This window comes from Dendrobates tinctorius, unplaced genomic scaffold (genome assembly GCF_039654945.1).
Source record: "Dendrobates tinctorius isolate UK_male_01 unplaced genomic scaffold, ASM3965494v1 ptg000103l, whole genome shotgun sequence".
Taxonomy (NCBI): Eukaryota; Metazoa; Chordata; class Amphibia; order Anura; family Dendrobatidae; genus Dendrobates; species Dendrobates tinctorius.
In genome coordinates, this window is record NW_027361771.1 from 4,832,096 (window position 1) to 4,852,957 (window position 20,862).

The window sequence follows — 20,862 nt, forward strand, 5'->3', positions numbered from 1 at the left end:
AGGAAAGACTAGAAGCAATGGGATGAAACTGAATGGGAGGAGACACAGATTAGATATTAGAAAAAACTTTTTGACAGTTAGAGTGATCAATGAGTGGAACAGGGTGCCACGAGAAGTGGTGAGTTCTCCTTCAATGGAAGTCTTCAAACAGAGGCTGGACAGACATCTGACTGGGATGATTTAGCGAATCCTGCTTTGAGCAGGGGGTTGGACCAGATGGGCCAGGAGGTCCCTTCCAACTCTACGATTCTATGATTCTATGATTCTATGATTCACCCTGCAAAGTGTTGCTGACTCAGAGTCCACCCACTCCACTAGTAAGTAGACTGTTTCTTAAGCCCCCGTTACACATAGCGATATCGCTAGCGATATCGCTGTAACGTCACCGATTTTGTGACGTAGCAGCGATATTGCTAGCGATATCGCTACATATAATACTTTCCTCCGACCGGCTCCCCCGCTGCTCATCGCTGGTCGCGCGAGAACGTCCTGGATCATTTCTCGTCGTCAGCTTCCTGCTGGGCTTCCTGTGGCGCCGACGAGCGACGCGTGGATGCAGACGGGAGGACGTCAGGATCGCTGCGTCTGACAGGTAAGTAGCGACCCCCACCCCCTGCTATGTCGCTGGTGAGATCTGCCTGTGTGGCAGCTCACTAGCGACCACTTAGCGATGCACCAGCAACCCATATCGTTGTCGGGATTGCTGGTGCATCGCTAAGTGTAACGGTACCCTTAGTGCTATTCTATTTTTTTCTTTTTTGATTTAAGAACTCTGAGTCCTCCTGTGCGGAATCTAGGCCTTGTCAGGCGATGGCTGACACCTTGCTGTCATTGGCTTTCCGCTGAGGCCTGTTATGCTGGCCTCAGCAACATCCTGGAGCGCATCTGCTCTGCTCTCCTTTCTGGTGCTAAATCTGCCTGTGGTTTGGCACACAGGGCTTTTATATCCAGGAAGTCCTTCCTGTGGGTCACCTGATCAGGTCCAGCACCCAAAGTTGTTCCCCTGCAAATCTTCCAGCACCATTTGTTTCCACTTAATTTCACCTGGTCAGCAGATGGCAGTCTCTCCTCATTAAGGGCACATCTTGCAAGGGCTCTTCAGGGATTTCACTGCTTGAACATATTTTATGAGCACGCCGAAAACACTCGGATCGCACACGAGCGTGCTTGGATAACGCCTTATCCGAGCATGTTCGCTCATCAATATTATCAAATAGCTTACTGTAAGTTCTTAGACCCACAGGGTAAAAAAAACAAAGTACTAGATAACCCTTTTAATGGCTGTATTTATAGATGCACTTATGTTACTTATTTTTGCTGCTTTTCAGCTGGTCAACATCAATGCTTGCGTACCATGTAAACATCACTAGCCTGCTTTCTACCATCAAAGTCAATGTGTCTGTCAGCCTATTCTCAAGCCTCTGCCAGTACTTTGATATGCCAAGCCAGACATGGAGGACAGAGGGAGTGACCCCCAGTAATGAGAGCCTACCTCACGAGGCTGTTTGCCAAACTAACCATCTTACACTATTTGGAGCCAGTATATTTGTGCCTCCACATCAACTTATTTTGCTTCCTCCTGTAAGTATGTTCAATTTATAAAAACAAAGTACGCAGATGTATGCTGGAGTGATTCCTTATATGCTGTATAATATAATTCTCTCAACAGGTTTTTTAGTGCCTCTAACTTCTGCATCGAGAACTGGGAGGCAAAGCTATGGTGGCGTCTGTTCACAAGGCATTGTGTGCATACAGGAGCACAATATCTGACAAGTGCTTCTTACCTCCTGACATGGAAATAAGGGCCTCTGGGCAGAGATGACTGCATGCATTCGCAGAACCCTGGTCCAGCAGGCCTCTCAGTATTCCTTGCCCCTAAACTGGAGACATGATTACCGCCTCCTACCTCACATCCGTGGCTCCTCTTTTGATTAGCCGGACTGGCGCTACTTCATATGTGTGTCATGTTCATCGATGATGTTTCACCAGGCCGCCTAATCAAAAAAAGTATGCTATCAGGTAAGAAGTGGTTCGCAGCCTCTGGTTCAGTGGCAATTAAACACCGAGCTGACCCTGGACCAGGGTGCTCCTAATCAACTCTCTCATCTCTAGCACTAGATAACCTCATTAATGTCCTAACAAATCAATGGGACCTAAAAGCGCAGATATCCTGATTTACCGTATCATGCTTTTTGTGACAAATACAAATTACCCTAAGGTCATGTTTGCTTGCTGCATGTTTGCTTCATCTCCTAGGCTCCTCAACAGTGGACTCTTGTACTGGTGTGTTGTTTTGGGCTCCTCTCTCTGTATCTGCTGCTGGTCCTCATTTCTCACAAACTGGACTATATGGATATATCACGAGTAGGAACTATTCCACTGTGTGGTCCAGCAGGTCAATACAGATATTGGGTGCTGCTAAAGACTGGCTGGCGGAAGGGGGCAGGTAAATATTAGGTTTTTATTCCTAAAATATATGTTCTCAATATATGATTCTGTATTATTAAGTCTATTGGAGTTTGGGCGTAAACCCACATAAACACAGGATGTTGACCTTAGTGGGAATGGAAAACAAGACCACAGTGCTGCGTGGTGGCTCAGTGGTTAGCACTGTTGCTGTGCAGCTCTGGGATTCTGGGTTCAAATTTCACCAAGTGCATGGCCTACATGGCGTTTATATTGTATGTTCTCCTCGTGTTGTGTATGTTACCTACAGTACTCTGTTTTTCCTTTACCCTCTAAAAGACATACAAATAGGCAATCATTGTGCCAAAATTGAAACAGTTACAGAGTCTGTAAAGTGTTGCAAACTATGTACAGTACATGCTAAATAAATAAGCATATTAAATAAACATTTTCAGGTAATTATTAAAAAAAAAAAGGCAGAATTTTTTTTTTCATCTTTTCATGTCACTTGCTCTCTTATCGGTATGTTGATGGAAATGTTTTCTTTTGGAAAAAAGAGAGGATAAAACAAAAAAACGCAAAAAATTAAATATCACCCTGTCTTTAATTGGTTAAACTCCACGATTGTAACAAAAAATGGTAGGTCCCAGAGGTACAACTCAGAATAGGACCCTATCATCAATGAGAGTTCTGTTAAATGTCAGCAGTTTTTTGCTAAGTAATATGGGGACAGTATGATGTAGGGGTTTAAACACTGAATTCAATGATCTGTCACTTAACAAGCTGGGTGCTGTTGTTTACTTACAGTGAAGGTTTTATCAGCAGTACATTATCATTGCTTAGGCCAGTTTCACATTTGTGCTTCAGGGCGCAGCGACGGCCTGCGCACAGCCGCCGCTAAGCCCTGCCCCCTGCCGCACCTCCGCCGGTAGCTCCGCCTCTGGGCGCATGACACTGCATGCGTCATGCGTCCCCTATCTTTATCACTGAGGATGCAGGCTGTGCGCAGTATGCGTTTTGGCGGCGCCTGCGTCCTTTTGACGGTGCGCCGAGCACAACCAAATTGCACACCGTCAAAAGGGCGCAGGCGCCGCCAAAACGCATACTGCGCACGGCCTGTGTCCTCAGTGATAAAGATAGGGGATGCATGCAGCTGCATGCGCCCGGAGGCGGAGCTACCGGCATAGGCGCGGCAGGGGGCGGAGCTTAGCGGCGGCCGTGTGCAGGCCGTCGCTGCGCCCTGAAGCGCAAATGTGAAATCGACCTTAGACTAGCTGGCACTCTCATGCTAGATCATCCTCGCCCCTTCCTGTGATAAGCAGCTCACTGTCAATAGAATTACATACAGAGCCTGGTGTGGGCGGGGTTAGCTTTCTCAGCTCTGAAGCATTCTACATTTAAAAGCTGTGATTGTGTCAGAACTGCTGCACTCAGTAAACTAAGTGAAACATTATTGGAATCAGGGTGTTTTTGACTACATTATGCTGCTCTCAGATGAGGTAGCAAAAACCTGCTGACAGACCCCTTTAAATTCATTAAAGTAAATGCCAAACATTCATTTTTATTTTAATCACTGTTTTGTATAGCATACTGGCTTTCTCTATTCTTGTAATAATATTTTCTAACTTTTGTCTGTTAATTAAAAAAAGTCTTACTTGCTGGACAGGTACCACGGCGCATGTTGGAATATGTCTATATGGAGTTACCAAAAGTGGAGCTCGCCACCTACATAGCAGAGGAGGCTTAACTACTGGGAATCTGGATATGTTCCAGGTTGAAACTGATTGTAACTTAGGAGAAATTTGGAAAATACGTGTGTGGCATGACAATACTGGTAAGGTAATATGTCATCTTAAATGCACTGTGTGAGCACAACATATTGTTGAGCTCTCCTTAGTATAGGTTATAAATTTAAGATCGGTTGAGGCTCCACACGGGGCACCCTCGCCAATCGGCTGTTGTTTGCTCCTTCTATTCCTTTATAAGAGGTATTCTACAGTACCCAGCAGTGTCTGCTACACATTGAAAGGTGCTGGGCTTTGTAGCACCATCCAAAGTGTCTACAGTAAATGGCTGGAGAAACACTAGCAATTTAAAAATCGGTCCGATTTTGATGCTGGAGAGTCGGACGAGAGTAATGCAATTGTCATGCGAGTGCAATGTGATTTTAAAGTGAGCTTTTACATAGAGATATGTTCTATGTCATTTAAACATTGTTTTAAAACTAAATATTCTTCAAAACATAAATATAAGTAAGGGATGTCTAAAGCCATGATAAACATTCCTTTTATTTATGTTATGTATATTTAATGTTGATTATTGTCCACCGTATAATTCTCTGTATGCTTTGCTATTATCGTATTTATGTAGTGCAAGCGTAGTTCCCTAGTAGGCCCATTAGATGGGAATATAGTTATGCCCAGAATGTAAATAGTTAATGTAGGATTAGCTAACTGTGGTTAAGCCAGGGAGCATCTGGCCATCAGTGCAGGCTTTGACCTGCACACCTGGGGTTAATGATTGTGGCCTCGCTTTGATTCAGGGAGAGCTTCTTATATCCCTGGGAAGCTCCAATATACTTTCACCCTTGGCTGAGTGTTTGACCCCTGAGTGTGTTTTGTGCCGTGTGCTGGTTTGCTTGATACCTTGGTTTTTGACTCGGTCTGATCTCTGGATTCTGCTTGTTGTATTCTGTTTCTGTACCTTCTCTGTCCATTTGGTATTGACCTCTGCCTGGCCCCGACTATCCGTTCTGTCTAATCCCTTGGTACTTTCATGCTATCCCGTGATCTGACCCTAGCCTGATTTGGTTTACGTCCCTATCTATGCCTCTTGGTAGCTCTGTCCTGTAGTTACCTTTTTACGAGTTTTCCTTCAGCTTCCAGCTTTTTGGAGCTTAGGCCATGCCCCCTGCAGTCAGGTGCTTCAGGTCCTATCTGGCCTGAAGCAATCTCTCTTCAGTCCCGTTCGCCGCGCGTTCCTGGGAGCCTGAGGCTATCTTCAGGACCCGTCTTCCCGGGAGATTGCATCGGTGAGTTTTACTTGCAACCCTTCCCGTGACAGTTTAAGGACACAAGCCGAGCAGTTCAGGGCCTGAGGGCCATAGATGACAGCATTGCAGAACATTGCAGTACCGAGCACTACACTGCAGATGGCAGTGAGACAGTTGGCAGCAGTGCGGCAGCACAGATCACTCATTATGAGGAAGCTTGATATGTATGCAGATGCCCTTTTGTCTGGGGTGAAACAGACCGGGGAACTGTCAAAGATGGTGAAGCTGGACAGGGAGGATGCTGTGATGCTGACCGGAACGGAATGACCCAGGAATATTCTGTAAGGTGACAGTGAGAAACTAGGGAAAATGAAGACGGCAAATTGTGTGTTAGGCCTGTTTCACACATCAGTTTTTCCAGAACAGTCAAAATCTGCCAAAAAGTGAAAATGGCGGATCCGCTAAAAATGTGTAAAAACAGATGCAAGCGGATGGTACGGATCTGGTTTTTGACGGATCCGCTATACGGATTTTTGCACGGATCCATCAAAAACCGGTTCCGTTCCATCCGCTGGCATCCGTTTTTTCCATCCGTTGGTTCCGTTTTCTGACGGATCTGTTTTTCCACACCTCCAAAATGGGATGCTCCCAAATATGATTGGCTCTTGGAAAATGCTCCCAAATGTGATTGGCTCCTGGAAACTAGGGGAAACTATATCTAGGGTGTTGTAAAACAAAATCTTTGAAAGGTTTTTGAGTTAGTGGCAGAGATGGAAGGAGTAATAACGAATATTAACAGCTTCTGTGTGGGATTTGATCTGCACTGCAATCGTTTGGCAATTATTGCTCTCCAGAGGGAGAAAAGAAGACTGCGACTCCTGCGTGGGAGAAGGAAGAGACGACGGCAGTAGATTCATCCGCTAAATGCATAGAGATTTACCCTTGGCGTGTTTTCTACACTGTATCTGGAATTGAGGGATAATCCGGACAAGTTCTTCAATTATGTGCGGATGAGACAGGACCTGTTTGAGATATTGGTGGAGCGTGTTGGAGCACAAATCCAGAGAAGGGACACCTACATGCGGTTTTCTATTTCACCGGCGGAGCGTTTGATGGTGACCCTTCGGTAAGTTATCTATTTTTTAAAAGTTTTCAGATTCTGCAGACTTTTATTGTTATGTTATGGCTTGTAGTTTGTATTAATTTTACTTTTTTCCCTTTTTTTTACCAGATTCCTGGCAACTGGAGAATCCTTCACCTCCCTCCATTACCAGTTCCAGCTCGGGATTTCAACAATATTTGCAATTGTCCAACAGACCTGCCGGGCATTGTAGGATTGTCTACACGAGGAGTACATCCCAGAGCCAACACAGGAGAGGTGGCTGGAGATTGCGGACAGCTTTCAAGAAATCTGCCAGTTTCCAAATTGTGTTGGTGCAGTTGTTGGGAAGCATATACGGATTGTGAAACCCATTGGATCTGGATCAGAATTTTTCAACTACAAGAAATTATTCTCCATTGTATTGATGGCCATTGCAGACTCCAAATGCAAATTTATTGCCGTGGACATTGGTGCATATGGTCGATCAAATGATTCTCAGATGTTCAAGATGTCCGCAATGGGCCATCGTTTGTATGGAGACAATTTTGATTTCCCACATCCAAGACCACTCCCTGGAAAAACAGGCCCACCAATGCCATTTGTGTGTGTTGGTGATAACGCTTTTCAACTCTCCAAACATCTTCTCAAGCCATATGGTAGTCATGGATTGACACACAGCAAAAAAATATTTAATTATCGATTGACAAGAGCGCGAAGGGTGGTGGAGTGCGCTTTTGGGATTTTAACTGCAAAATGCAGAGTGCTGTTAACGGCCATAAAAATGAAAACTGAGACTGTGGATGAGGTGGTGAAGGCATGTGTAATCCTGCACAATTTTGTACTTTCAAAGGAACCTGTTTCCATGGAAGAAAATGTTTGTGAAACCACCTTGTGGAATTATTAGCAGACAAGTGTTCGGAGTACTGTGTCAATGTCAAGAATGAGGGACACATTTGAGGATTATTTTCTGTCACCAGAAGGAAGAGTCGACTGGCAAGATGACAAGGTATAATTTTTTTTTTCCAAGGTTCTTTTGAAAAACTGTAGTAATTTTTCCTTTTTTAGTTTTGATACCTTTACACCAATTGTGTGTAATAAGAGTTGTGTTTTTTTTACCTTTACACCGCCAGTGTACTTTACCAAGTGTTGTGTTTTTTGTACCTTTACACCACCGTTGTACTTTGAAATGTTACCACGTGTTGTGTATTTGTATCTGTACACCACCGGTGTACTTTCAACCCTTTATAAAGAACTAAAGAAAAAAAGGACACTACACAATAAAATTGTTTTGAAACAAAAACGTGTTTATTTTTGCATTTTTTAAAATACTGTTATTTTAATTTTTTATTAAAAAAAAACTGTTATTTAAATTTTTTAGAAAAATATTTAATTTTTTAACAAAGTTAAAGATGCCGGTATTGTTGGGTGGAGATATCATCGGAGGGGTTAACAGGGTTGACCACATCGAGGGGGGAATGGAGGTCTGGGAACGGAGTTGGTGAGGATCAGAAGTGGAAGGGGGTTGAAAACATGAGGTTGGGATGGGAGTTGATGGACAGAGGAGGTTTGTGGGAACATTGAATGTGTGTGTGGGGGTGGGTATGGTGAGGGCATTGGGGTATAATGTAATGGGGAAGGAAGGTACTGGGTAGAATGGAATGGGGAACTAGAGAAAGGAGAAGGAGTAGGAGGATGAATGGTGGTGGAAGGATGGACGGGGGAAGGATGGACAGAGGGAGGATGGACAGAGGGAGGATGGACAGAGGGAGGATGGACGGTGGAATGAGGTGATGGAATCGGTGCATGGGATGCTTCGGACACGGCAGCAACTAGAGCATTGTGACAGACTTGCATCACATGCATCTGCTGGTGAGTATTTAAACCTTCCATTTGCCGGACAACTGAATTAAAAAAAATGTGTCTCGGCGTCTGGTTTGACTCTGCATTCATCCATTCCATGTAGCTTCTGAGTTCCATGATGCTTTGATTTATCATGTTCAACCCAGAAGCTAACTGCTGACCATAAACGTGGAAAGCATTCTGGATGGATGAGTTCAGACTCAAACAGTCAGACAAGGTCGTCCTTTCCAGACCTCTCAGACGCTGCCATCCAGAACCAAAAGTTGGTCGAGATGTTGCGGCAGTGTCAGAGGGGTGGGGCAAAGGGTACTGTAAATTGTCACCAGCAGCTTCATGTGATGAAGTCTGCCCTGCTGCTGCAGTGCTGGTGGAGGGGATAGAGGGACGAGACAAGAGGGAAGGTAGAGAGGGGTCGGATACCTCGATGTGGTCACCGGTGGCGGTCTCCGAAGGGATCCCTCCAGAGGGAGTCAACTCAGAAGCAGGCTCCCGAGTGCTGCAGATGGTGCTAAAAAAAGAGAAAAAAAAATATTAATATATTGATATTTTATTTAACATTGCTGAAAAAAAAAATAGGTTAAACATGTAAACATTTGTACTGCAGAAATGGTGTGTGGAATATTTACCTTCTGCTCACCATCGTCGACCGGAGGAACGACAGGGCTCAGTAATGTTTATACTGGGTGCTCCTGCGTCCTCTCGATCCACTCGGGGCCTGCATCTCCTTGTTGAAGCCACTCTTGAAGCGATCCCTGAGCGACCGCCACCGTATGATAACCCTGTCACCTATGAAGGAAAAAAAAAAAGTTGTTAGTATTCAACACTTCTCATGCTGTAATATAAGTTACTGAAATTGGAATACTTACGCACAAAATCCCTGGCCCTTGCATCGAGCTCCTCCCAGTTCTCAACAACCTCCAAACACACCTCATCCCATAGCCGTCGGGTGGTTGGTTGGTCGGCATGTAAGCGGTTTGCCATGTTCCACAACGGCTCCCGTGGTTGGACAACCTCAATGAGGGTGTCCACATCTATGATGATACCCTCTTCCACATGTCTGTGTGGAGCACGCTGTGAAACCTGTGAAGAAAAAAAATAAACAAACAAAAAAAATTATTACATTCAAACACATGAGGTTCATTAATCAATCACCCAAATAAAGGGTTACTTACCGTTTGCCGACCATCAGAGGCATCACCTCGACAACGCTGGGATGTCCTGGGAGTCGCTCTAGTGCGGGCACCGGATTCTGAAGACTGTAAAAAAAAAAAAAATTTTGGGTTGGATGGATGTGTAGTTATTGTGTGTGCTGTCATGAATGTTTGTGTTGGGTGTCGCATTATGTATGTACAGTATGTACAGTGGGGCAAAAAAGTATTTAGTCAGTCAGCAATAGTGCAAGTTCCACCACTTAAAAAGATGAGAGGCGTCTGTAATTTACATCATAGGTAGACCTCAACTATGGGAGACAAACTGAGAAAAAAAAATCCAGAAAATCACATTGTCTGTTTTTTTTTCATTTTATTTGCATTGCATATTATGGTGGAAAATAAGTATTTGGTCAGAAGCAAAATTTCATCTCAATACTTTGTGATATATCCTTTGTTGGCAATGACAGAGGTCAAACGTTTTCTGTAAGTCTTCACAAGGTTGCCACACACTGTTGTTGGTATGTTGGCCCATTCCTCCATGCAGATCTCCTCTAGAGCAATGATGTTTTTGGCTTTTCGCTTGGCAACACGGACTTTCAACTCCCTCCAAAGGTTTTCTATAGGGTTGAGATCTGGAGACTGGCTAGGCCACTCCAGGACCTTGAAATGCTTCTTACGAAGCCACTCCTTCGTTGCCCTGGCGGTGTGCTTTGGATCATTGTCATGTTGAAAGACCCAGCCACGTTTCATCTTCAATGCCCTTGCTGATGGAAGGAGGTTTGCACTCAAAATCTCACGATACATGGCCCCATTCATTCTTTCATGTACCCGGATCAGTCGTCCTGGCCCCTTTGCAGAGAAACAGCCCCAAAGCATGATGTTTCCACCACCATGCTTTACAGTAGGTATGGTGTTTGATGGATGCAACTCAGTATTCTTTTTCCTCCAAACACGACAAATTGTGTTTCTACCAAACAGTTCCAGTTTAGTTTCATCAGACCATAGGACATTCTCCCAAAACTCCTCTGGATCATCCAAATGCTCTCTAGCAAACTTCAGATGGGCCCGGACATGTACAGGCTTAAGCAGTGGGACACGTCTGGCACTGCAGGATCTGAGTCCATGGTGGCGTAGTGTGTTACTTATGGTAGGCCTTGTTACATGGGTCCCAGCTCTCTGCAGTTCATTCACTAGGTCCCCCCGCGTGGTTCTGGGATTTTTGCTCACCGTTCTTGTGATCATTCTGACCCCACGGGGTGGGATTTTGCGTGGAGCACCAGATCGAGGGAGATTATCAGTGGTCTTGTATGTCTTCCATTTTCTAATTATTGCTCCCACAGTTGATTTCTTCACTCCAAGCTGGTTGGCTATTGCAGATTCAGTCTTCCCAGCCTGGTGAAGGGCTACAATTTTGTTTCTGGTGTCCTTTGACAGCTCTTTGGTCTTCACCATAGTGGAGTTTGGAGTCAGACTGTTTGAGGGTGTGCACCGGTGTCTTTTTATACTGATAACAAGTTTAAACAGGTGCCATTACTACAGGTAATGAGTGGAGGAAAGAGGAGACTCTTAAAGAAGAAGTTACAGGTCTGTGAGAGCCAGAAATCTTGATTGCTTGTTTCTGACCAAATACTTATTTTCCACCATAATATGCAAATAAAATGAAAAAAAAAACAGACAATGTGATTTTCTGGATTTTTTTTTCTCAGTTTGTCTCCCATAGTTGAGGTCTACCTATGATGTAAATTACAGACGCCTCTCATCTTTTTAAGTGGTGGAACTTGCACTATTGCTGACTGACTAAATACTTTTTTGCCCCACTGTATGTATGTATGTGAGTTTTTGTATATGCTAAACTTACACTCTGCGCGCCCCCTCCTTGTATTTCTCCACCCTGCATGTCTCCTCCTGGAAGCTCCTCAGATTCAGCTTCCTGTGAAAACATAATACATGCAGATAGGGTTAAAAAAACAAAAAAGTAAAATAAGCGTAAAAAAAAAATTATTTACCTCAGTTCGCTGATGATGTGAGGGGGAGCTCTCAGAAGAAGACATTGCTGCGGCCTGGCTTGCGGGTCTGCTGCGGTGTGGTTGGCGGGTCCTTCCTGAACGGATCTGCAAGTATAAATACACTTGTTAAGCTACAATACAAAGGATAACAAAAGCTTTCAGGCCTTTATACTTACTGGGAAAACTGAAGGTTTTCCGATGTGGCTCTGGTGGCTCTGCTGCGGCCTGGCGGGTCCTTCCTGAATGGATCTGCAAGTATAAAGACACTTGTTAAGCTTCTATACAAAGGATAACAAAAGCTTTCAGGCCTTTATACTTACTAGGAAAACTGAAGGTTTTCCTATGTGGCTCTGGTGGCTCTGCTGCGGCCTGGCGGGTATGCTGCGGCCTGCTGGGTTCTTCCTGAACGGATCTGCAAGTATAAAGAGAATTTTAATAACATAAAAAAAATCTTCATTGGTATTAATGTATGTAATTCCCTGAAACTCTCACTGAGAGTATACCCAAGTGTTTGCATGTGTGTAAAGTCCCTGAAAATCTCTCACTGAGTGTAACCACACTATGATTGGATGTGTGTAATTCCCTGAAACTCTCACTGAGAGTATACCCAAGTGTTTGCATGTGTGTAAATTCCCTGAAAATCTCTCACTGAGAGTAACCACACCGTGATTGGATGTGTGTAATTCCCTATAACGCTCACTCTCATGTGTAAATTCCAAACTCTCACTTGAGAGTATAACCACACTTGTATACTGAAAACCAACACTTAATGTACCTTTTTTGCACGTATACCCATACTTAATTTTACCTGTTTTTAAAATAATACTACGGACAGTTTTTGTAAACAGTTTTTATTAAAATTTTTTTCACAAGTAGGAGCTACTCTGCTCTTTATTTTAAATACCACAATAAATGAAAAATAAAAAAAATCCAGAAAACATACTACAGTCACACCACATGCAATACCACAGTTACACCATATACAATACACATAACACAATCACAGTAAACTTGCAAATATGCAAATAAAATGACAGTACTATGAAAATAAAATTCAGTACACATGCAACAGAAAAACAATTAAAGTATGAAAAAAGCATAATAAAAATACACACACACAGACATGCAACACTGGGAGGCCACGAACATACATGCAGGAAGGCAGACCACACACATACACACACAAACACGCAGGCCACACACACAGACAGGCCACACACACACAGGCAGGCAAGCCACAGACACACACAGACATGCCCCACACAAATAGTTTTAATACTCACACAATTGCAGGCTTTGGTGGCTTTGGTAGCAGGTTTGGTGCTGGGCAGCTGGGCAGGTGCTGGCAGGCCTCTTGCTCCAGGGGTCTTGCAGCTGGGGGTCTTGCTACTGGGCAGGTTATGGCAGGCTGGCAGGCTCTGTCTCTCTCTTTCTTCTCAGCTGGGAGTCTTTCTGCTGGGCAGGTGCTGGCTGGCTCTGTGTCTTCAGTCTGGCTGGTGCCGGATGTCGGGGCCCAATGATTAATTAGCCCACCATATATAGTTTTTGGACTGTCTGGAAAAGTATCTTTTTTTCTGAGCATGCTCAGTGCGATTTAGCGGATTCCGCCGGTGGACTCCGCAAAATAGCGGATCCCGGCGGATCCACCACCCATAAGCGCCATTCTACCACATGACGGATGACGGCGGATCCGCCGTCTCCCGCCATTTTGACGGCGCCAAAAAACGTTGCAAAGTCCGTTCACCTCAGACAGAATCCACCAGAAATCTGGCGGGTCCGCCGAATAGCGGACGTAACGGACGACCATCCGCCAAAATCCGCCACTAATGTATCTCAATGGGAAAAAATGGCGGATCCGCCACAAGAAAAGCGGATCCGCCATTTTCAAATTTTGGTGGATTTTGACTGATGGTGAAAAACTGATGTGTGAAACAGGCCTTACCTGATGTCAATGCTGTAACTGAAGAGAACGGACTGAGAATGCAAAAGAGTAAAGTTTCTTGTTTAAAGTTGGAATTGGACGGTGTCGAATTGGACTGTGTCTTCGTTTTTGCCAAAAGATTTGGAAAAAATGTGCAGCCACATGGGGAAGGCCCTGAAGGTGAGAAGAATGGAGCAACAGGTATGCTGACAGAGAACTGTCAGGTCTATGTGAGAGAAGACCAGGGTGTGCCTGAGCCATTTACCTCAGCCATGACTGCCGCCCTGGCCGACCATTACACACACATATATATGTATATATATATATATATATATATATATATATACTTTAGATTAATAGATAAATAAATGATCTGCCAGGTATAGTATTATAGTATAGAATAGAATAGGTATATATATATATATATAAATATATATATATATATTTATGTGACACATATATATATATCTTTATATTGCATAGAAAAAAGAAAGAAGAAAAATGAAAAAGCAGCACAAAAAAAGATAACCGACGGGAGCAGGCTTTCCAGGCATGTACCAAACCTCCAAAATAGTCCTCCAAAGACGAAAGCAGCACACCATAAGAACTTCAAATAAAGTGATGTTTATTAGCCCATCTGGCTATGTGCCCATGCAGCAACGCCTCGGCACAGCCAAAGAATTAACTAAGCCTAAAGAGAGAAAGGGGGAAGCTAAACTGCCCCGGAGTAGAACCCCAAAGGAATAGATAGCCCCCGAATATATATTGCCGGTGAGAGAAGATGAGGCACAAATACAGGCAGAAAATAGCGTAAGCAAATGATGGGGCCCAAACTGTCTAGATAGAATAGGACAGGAAAGGATACTGTCTGCAAGCATGCAAAAAACCCTAAGAAAAACTCCCACTCGTCTGATATGCAAAAATACTGAGGCCACATGACCTCTCCCCCACTAAATCAGAACTCTGGTGTAACTGGACATAAACAAAAGATACTGATATAACAGTGAATTAGAAATACTGCAAAGACTGACATAAGCTGAGGCAAATGAAACAGGGTCCAGCACAGGTCCCAGCAGGCTGGACCAGCAAGGCAGAAATGCAAAAAGGTTCCAGCAGACAAATAACTTATCTGAAAGATGCAGGACGAAGCAGGAGGCAAGCACACTTCCAGAAGCTCAAGAAGAAAACCAAATCACCGGCAAGAGCTGAGGGAAGGTTGCTCACTTAAATCACTCCAGTCTTTAACACCTGACCTCCAATCATCCAGCTCAGGTGATTGACTTCTGTCAGCTAGACCAGCTCCATTTCCAGCAATAACCACCAGAGGGAGCACAAACTCAGAAGCCAGGTCAAAAGTGTTCACAACAGTTTGAATTAAATGCTGATTACAAGTTACATTTCACTTTATAATAATTTTATTATGTGGTATTTCCCTGGCTGCTGTAATTCTTCTTTTTATGTTCATTCCTTAGTGTATTTTTAAAGTATTTAGATTTTCTCTCTCTTATTTTGTCTTTTAGATTACTTGGCGGCAGCGGCTTTTGGAATACATGACTCCCCTATCTATTTACCATTATAAAGGAATATTATGTCCATTAAATTGTTTAATAAATAATATATTGCGCAATTTTTTGTTTTATTTTAGTTTTTTGTGGATGTGCAATTATTGGGAGTTGAACTTACGGTTCTGCAATGGGTTTGTCCAGTTTTAGGAGGGGTGGAGTGTTGTGCTTGTAACAGGGTTCACCACTCCCCTTGCTATCTGGTTATGGGTTACCTATCCCAGCTAATGGGAGGTGTGCCTGTCTCCAATGGATACTCATAAACTGCTTATCCCTGTGTCTATAAGCATTAAAAGCATTAAATTCACTTATATTATATACTTATTCTTGAATTATTATGTTCAGAATCAAAGCGCAGTTGTATTTTTTTAATTTTCTATGGAGATAATTTGTTGTGAAGTGCGCATGACGATAAGGTTTCTTGCCCTCATCAAAGATGGCACCGATAGACGCATTGTACTTTAGCGCATGGGTGATAGTAAACCGGATGCTGTGTGCTGGACTTCCGGTTTTGCACACTGTGTTGTTTAGAAGGCCGGTATTCGGCATGCTTCTTATAATGGTTCTGGGGTGAGTCATGTCTATATATTTTATGAGGTTATCTGCCGCTAATTAATAATTGTGATCTATTAATAGAACTGCTGTATAGAGAAAAATGTTTGTGATAAATGTTGCACTATCGCACTTTACATTATATATGCACTTTATGATCATATATCACAAATTATGAGATCATGTTTTGTATAGTTTATATTGCTTAATTATGATAAAATACCTGTGTAGTTTGTGTGCTTTAAATAGCACTCACATTGCACTGTTACACTGCTTGAGAAAGGTTCACACCCCCCTATTGGACCAAAACGTTGCTGCATGGGCACATAGCTAGATGGGCTAATAAGCATCACTTTATTTGAAGTTCTTATGGTGTGCTGCTTTCATCTTTGGAGGACTTTATATTGCATAGAGATATAGATTAGCCATTAATTCATTTGTCGGCTTCTGTAAAATCAATGCAGGAGCCGACAGGATTGGAGACATGGTGTACATACAGTAAACACGTGCATAATAGTTTGATATATAGATGTCAGTGACCAATATAATTACTATAGTGTGTGTGTAAATTATGGGACATGTGTGTAATTAATAAAAGAATCTTTTTGTGGAAAAAAATGGCATGGGCTCCCGCACAATTTTCCAAGCCTGTTTATTGCGGTCAGGCTGCATTGTATTGTGGTAATCCCATGGCTGATATGTCCCTCTTCATTAATTCAGCACCTTGTCTTTATATGTGTTTTTAATTGTTGTCAATAAAGAACATTTTATTTTATACTAGCTGAAGAGCCCGGCGCTGCCCAGGCATAGTAACGAACTGTGGTTAGTTATAACAAATTATAATTATCCTCCATCCCATAGTCCCGTGCCCATATACCCACCATACATATCCACGATCCCATAGTCCCATGCCCATATACCCATCATACATATTCTCCATCCCATAGTCCCATGCCCATATACCCATCATACATATTCTCCATCCCATAGTCCCATGCCCATATACCCATCATACATATTCGCCATCCCATAGTCGAGTGCCCATATACCCATCACCCATCCTTCATCTCATAGTCTATTGCCCATATACCCGTCATACATATCCTCCATCCCATAGTCCCGTGCCCATATACTCATCATACATATCCACCATCCCATAGGCCCGTGCCCATATACCCATCATACATATCCTCCATCCCATAGTCCCATGCCCATATACCCATCATACATATTCGCCATCCCATAGTCGAGTGCCCATATACCCATCACATATGCTCCATCCCATAGTCCCGTGCCCATATACCCATCACACATCCTTCATCTTAGTCCCATGCCCATATACCCATCATACATATCCTCCATCCCATAGTCCAGTGCCCAGATACCCATCACACATCCTCCATCCCATAGTCCCGTGCCCATATACCCGTCATACATATCCACCATCCCATAGGCCCGTGTCCATATACCCGTCATACATATCCTCCATCCCACAGTCCAGTGCCCATATACCCAACACACATCCTCCATCCCATAGTCAACCATTATGACATCATAACAAGCGGCAGGGCTTGATGACATCAGCGTCGCCATGGCAACCATTGTGACATCATAATGAGGGGCGGGGCTTGACACGCACACACTTTTTCCCCAGTATGTAGATAGGCGCAAAATTGTTTGGTGAATTGGAACACGCGGGGTTAAAATTTTGCCACACAACATAGCTTAGGACGCTCTCAGGGTCCAGACGTGTGACTGTGTCAAATTTTGTGGCTGTAGCTGCAACAGTGCGGATGCCTATCCCGGACATACACACATACACACATACATACATACATACACACTTTGAGGTTTATATATTAGATACCATTCAGTGGTGCCCTGTGTTTACTACATGGCTATCACAACAGTGATTTATTTATTCTGTGGTATATAGTACCCCCAATTGATAAGGTTTTTGGGCATTTTTGTGTATTAACAGATTACAGCTGATTGGCACCCTTTGTGATTAGCTTTTGGTCAAGAGACTCTCCTAATAAGTAGAGATTGATTCAAGGACAGAATAAATATAATAAGATATAAAGTAATAATTAGTGATGAGCGAGTATACTTGTTGCTCGGGTTTTCTCGAACATGCTCCGGTGTCCTCCGAGTATTTTAGGGCATGCTCGGAGATTTAGTGTTTGTCGACCAGCTGCATGATTTATGACTCTTAGGCCTGTTTCACACTTCAGTTTTTTGTTTCAGTGGCGGAAAGCGGATCCGTTGCTAAACTGATGTGAACGGAAGCCACCGGACCGTTTTTTTTGACGGATCTGATGAAAGAAGAATTTTAAAGGAATCGTAGCCAGGGGAGGAGAGAGAGAGAATTTTTTCCGTGTGCCAGAAATGCTTTCAGGGTTAAATTTCCGCCTGACTTCCTTCCTCCAGGCATGCGCATTCTAAAATGCGGATCCTGCAGGAAAAAAAACGTTACATGGCCAGTCCGGGCATGTCGGCGGACGCAAAAAATTTGGCAGATCCGCAAAAAAACCGGATCCAACGGATGGCCATCCATCAAGATCCGCCGGTAATGCATCTCAATGGGGAAAAAAACGGATCCACCCAAAAAAATGATGGATCCGTTTTTTTTAAAAAAGGGCGGATTTTGACTGATGGTCAAAAGCGGAAGTGTGAAACAGGCCTTAGACAGGCTGAATACATGTGGGGATTGCCTGTTTGGTAGGAATTCCACGCATGTAGCTGTGCCGACAAAAATTAAATCTCCGAGCACGCCAAAATACTCGGAGATCACCCGAGCATGCTCCGGAAAACCCAAGCAACGAGTATGCTCACTCATCACTAGTAATAAGAGTAAAATGTATTTTGTTCTCGCCCAATTTTATGTTTCAGATTTGGATATGAGCTTTCCTGTTATACTGTAAAAACATGGCTATTAGTCTGCCAAGTGCAAATAAAGCTACATAAACATCATACACTTACAATAACACTGTTGTCTTCTTAGGCTTGGATCCCTCATGGTTTCTTCAGTATGTGGCTGTATGGGACAAGCAAACAGATTTCCTATATTTCTTTGTGGTGAATGACTGGCTTTCTGTAGACAATGAACGAAATGGAGGAAGAGTGGAAAAAGAGATTCTAGCCACATGTAAGTTCTACTATGGGCTCATGCTTCCCTGTGGTTGCCCTTTTTCAGGTATTAGCTTAATGAAAATATGAAGGGCTTGATCATTTCACACATTTTTGTTATGAACTGAAGTCTTACTTTATGTATTGTGCAAAGTCAACAGTTTCTATTCTGTTAATCAAATTTACGATAATTCCCTTTTAACTTCTACATACCATCAATCACAGTTATGGAATGTTTCCTGACTCATTTATATTATCAATCCGGCCAAAAGTTGGAGTCATACTCTTTATCTACCACTTTTACTTGTTTCTATGGAGATCTATGACATAGCCACTCAGGTTCCTTCAATGGATGTGATAATTTCTTAGGAAAACAAATGACAAAATTCCCAGCTAAGAGTTATTTCTTGTACTGATTTCTGAGTGGGTCCTTTAGTTATTGACGCCTACTCATTCTGTACAGGATGCAGGGGCAGCAGTTAAGAAAAATCCCAAGGAACCCTAGAGAAGTAGGTTAAAGGTTGGATAAAATTTCCTGGTGTGGTTGGCGCCACCAGTTTGGGTATAAAGCTGAATTTTCTGATTTTGCCTGTAATGTTACTTTTATTTAGAATACATAGTGTATGTTTTTTGCACACTTGGATTGTCTTTAGTTGTGAGCAATGACATTAGCCAAGAATTAGCCTAAATCTTGTCTAGCTGAATGGCAGAGTTTTTGTTATGGACATAATGGATTCATGCTATACAATCCAAGAGCCCCCTGATCAACCTTATGACAGAGGGGAAACGCATAGAGACTCAGCATGAGATCCAGATAAGTACTGACCTAGATTTAGGACACATACTGTACATTTTTTAATTGTGGATGACCTATGCCTACTATCTTTATGTTATAATTTCTGAGACGTAGCCTACTCCTTGTGTGCCCAAATGGTATATATGGTATAAGTGGGTAAATATATGCACTACCTGACCTGCCTATACATTAGTAATTAATTATAGCTCCTATTCTACCTAGTATCAATATAGGGCTAACTAAGCATATAAAGGATTAGTCTTCAGTGGGCTGAATCTAGCGTGCCAACCTCCGCGGCAAGGCAGGCTACTACAAAGGACAAATAGGGATAGGGATTTTCCCAATCTTCTCTAGATTAATAGATTATACACTCTATGACTGTGGTTATAAGTGACTGTAAGTCTTACCAAAAATCTACACAAAAACACAATAATATATCGCTTTGTGTGTTTACCTGTGGAGAGGATGTTTTTAAAGTTTGGAAATAAATTATTAATTTTAATGGGTTTTTCTTGTAAGACGATATTGATTACACTTTTGAACTGTAATGTGATGCGGGGCGACAGCCATGGGTGAGACTTGTCTGTGGCACGTTACATGAAAGTGTAGGTCCTGGCTGGGTGTGTGAACTTGTGTCGTGAGGGCACTACGCCCATGCAGGCCGCATGTAACAGTTGTTGCGGGTTTACCAGGACCAGATGTTTCACAGTTCAATAAGGTAGACCACCATTCTAAACTCTTTACAGAATGGTAACTTGGTAAGGTTTATATACAAGGGATTGTGGGTCTTATAAATGTTTCTTTTACAACTTGAAGCATTTTCCACACAATTTCCTTCCTCAGTGGTTTACGCCAGGATTTTCTATGTCCATTGTTTCTCCCTACTTCACCACAACCCAGCTTTATCGCTACAGTCCTGATTAACAAGTGTTCTTTACTTGTTCTTTGGTTCCATGTCCTTTTTCCACTACTGGTGCCCTGGAACTCCCGCTCGGGACACTTCATTAGTCCCATGCATTCAGTTCTGTTTAGGCCCATTACCTTCCAGCGTTATTACCTCAGGGTTACGTGGCTCGGCGTCCACTCCTAGGACCCGTTTCTGGAAGGCCACTCTGTCTCTTAGTCACTTGTAATTCAGATATCACTATCCCTTCTCTTCGGTCTCCTCTCTCTTCAGGGCACTCCAGGATGCAGCACTGCTTACCTTGAACCTTTAGGTTCATTCAGTATACACTCAAGGCCCTATCTAACTTTCTGACAGGAAATCGTCACTTTCCCTATAGTCCAGCACCTCCTACTCTGGGCTAGTCACCTCCAATTGTTTCTACAGTCAATCTATATATATTACATATATCACCAACATTACTAACATGTCTAACACATAT

General features: G+C 43.0%; 1 protein-coding gene across 2 annotated transcripts in view; it reads left to right on the top strand.

Moving 5' to 3' along the window:
• The first annotated feature begins 1,066 nt into the window (after positions 1-1,066).
• LOC141099891 (polycystin-1-like) overlaps positions 1,067-20,862 on the top strand; it is a 64,295-nt gene continuing 44,499 nt past the window's right edge. For both annotated transcript variants that reach the window (XM_073587977.1, XM_073587978.1), the window contains exons 1-5: positions 1,067-1,223; positions 1,329-1,581; positions 2,257-2,446; positions 4,073-4,240; positions 18,557-18,700. In XM_073587977.1, the coding sequence (XP_073444078.1) occupies positions 1,342-1,581; positions 2,257-2,446; positions 4,073-4,240; positions 18,557-18,700 (742 nt within the window). In that variant the 5' untranslated portion in view covers positions 1,067-1,223; positions 1,329-1,341. The remainder of the gene's footprint in view (positions 1,224-1,328; positions 1,582-2,256; positions 2,447-4,072; positions 4,241-18,556; positions 18,701-20,862) is intronic.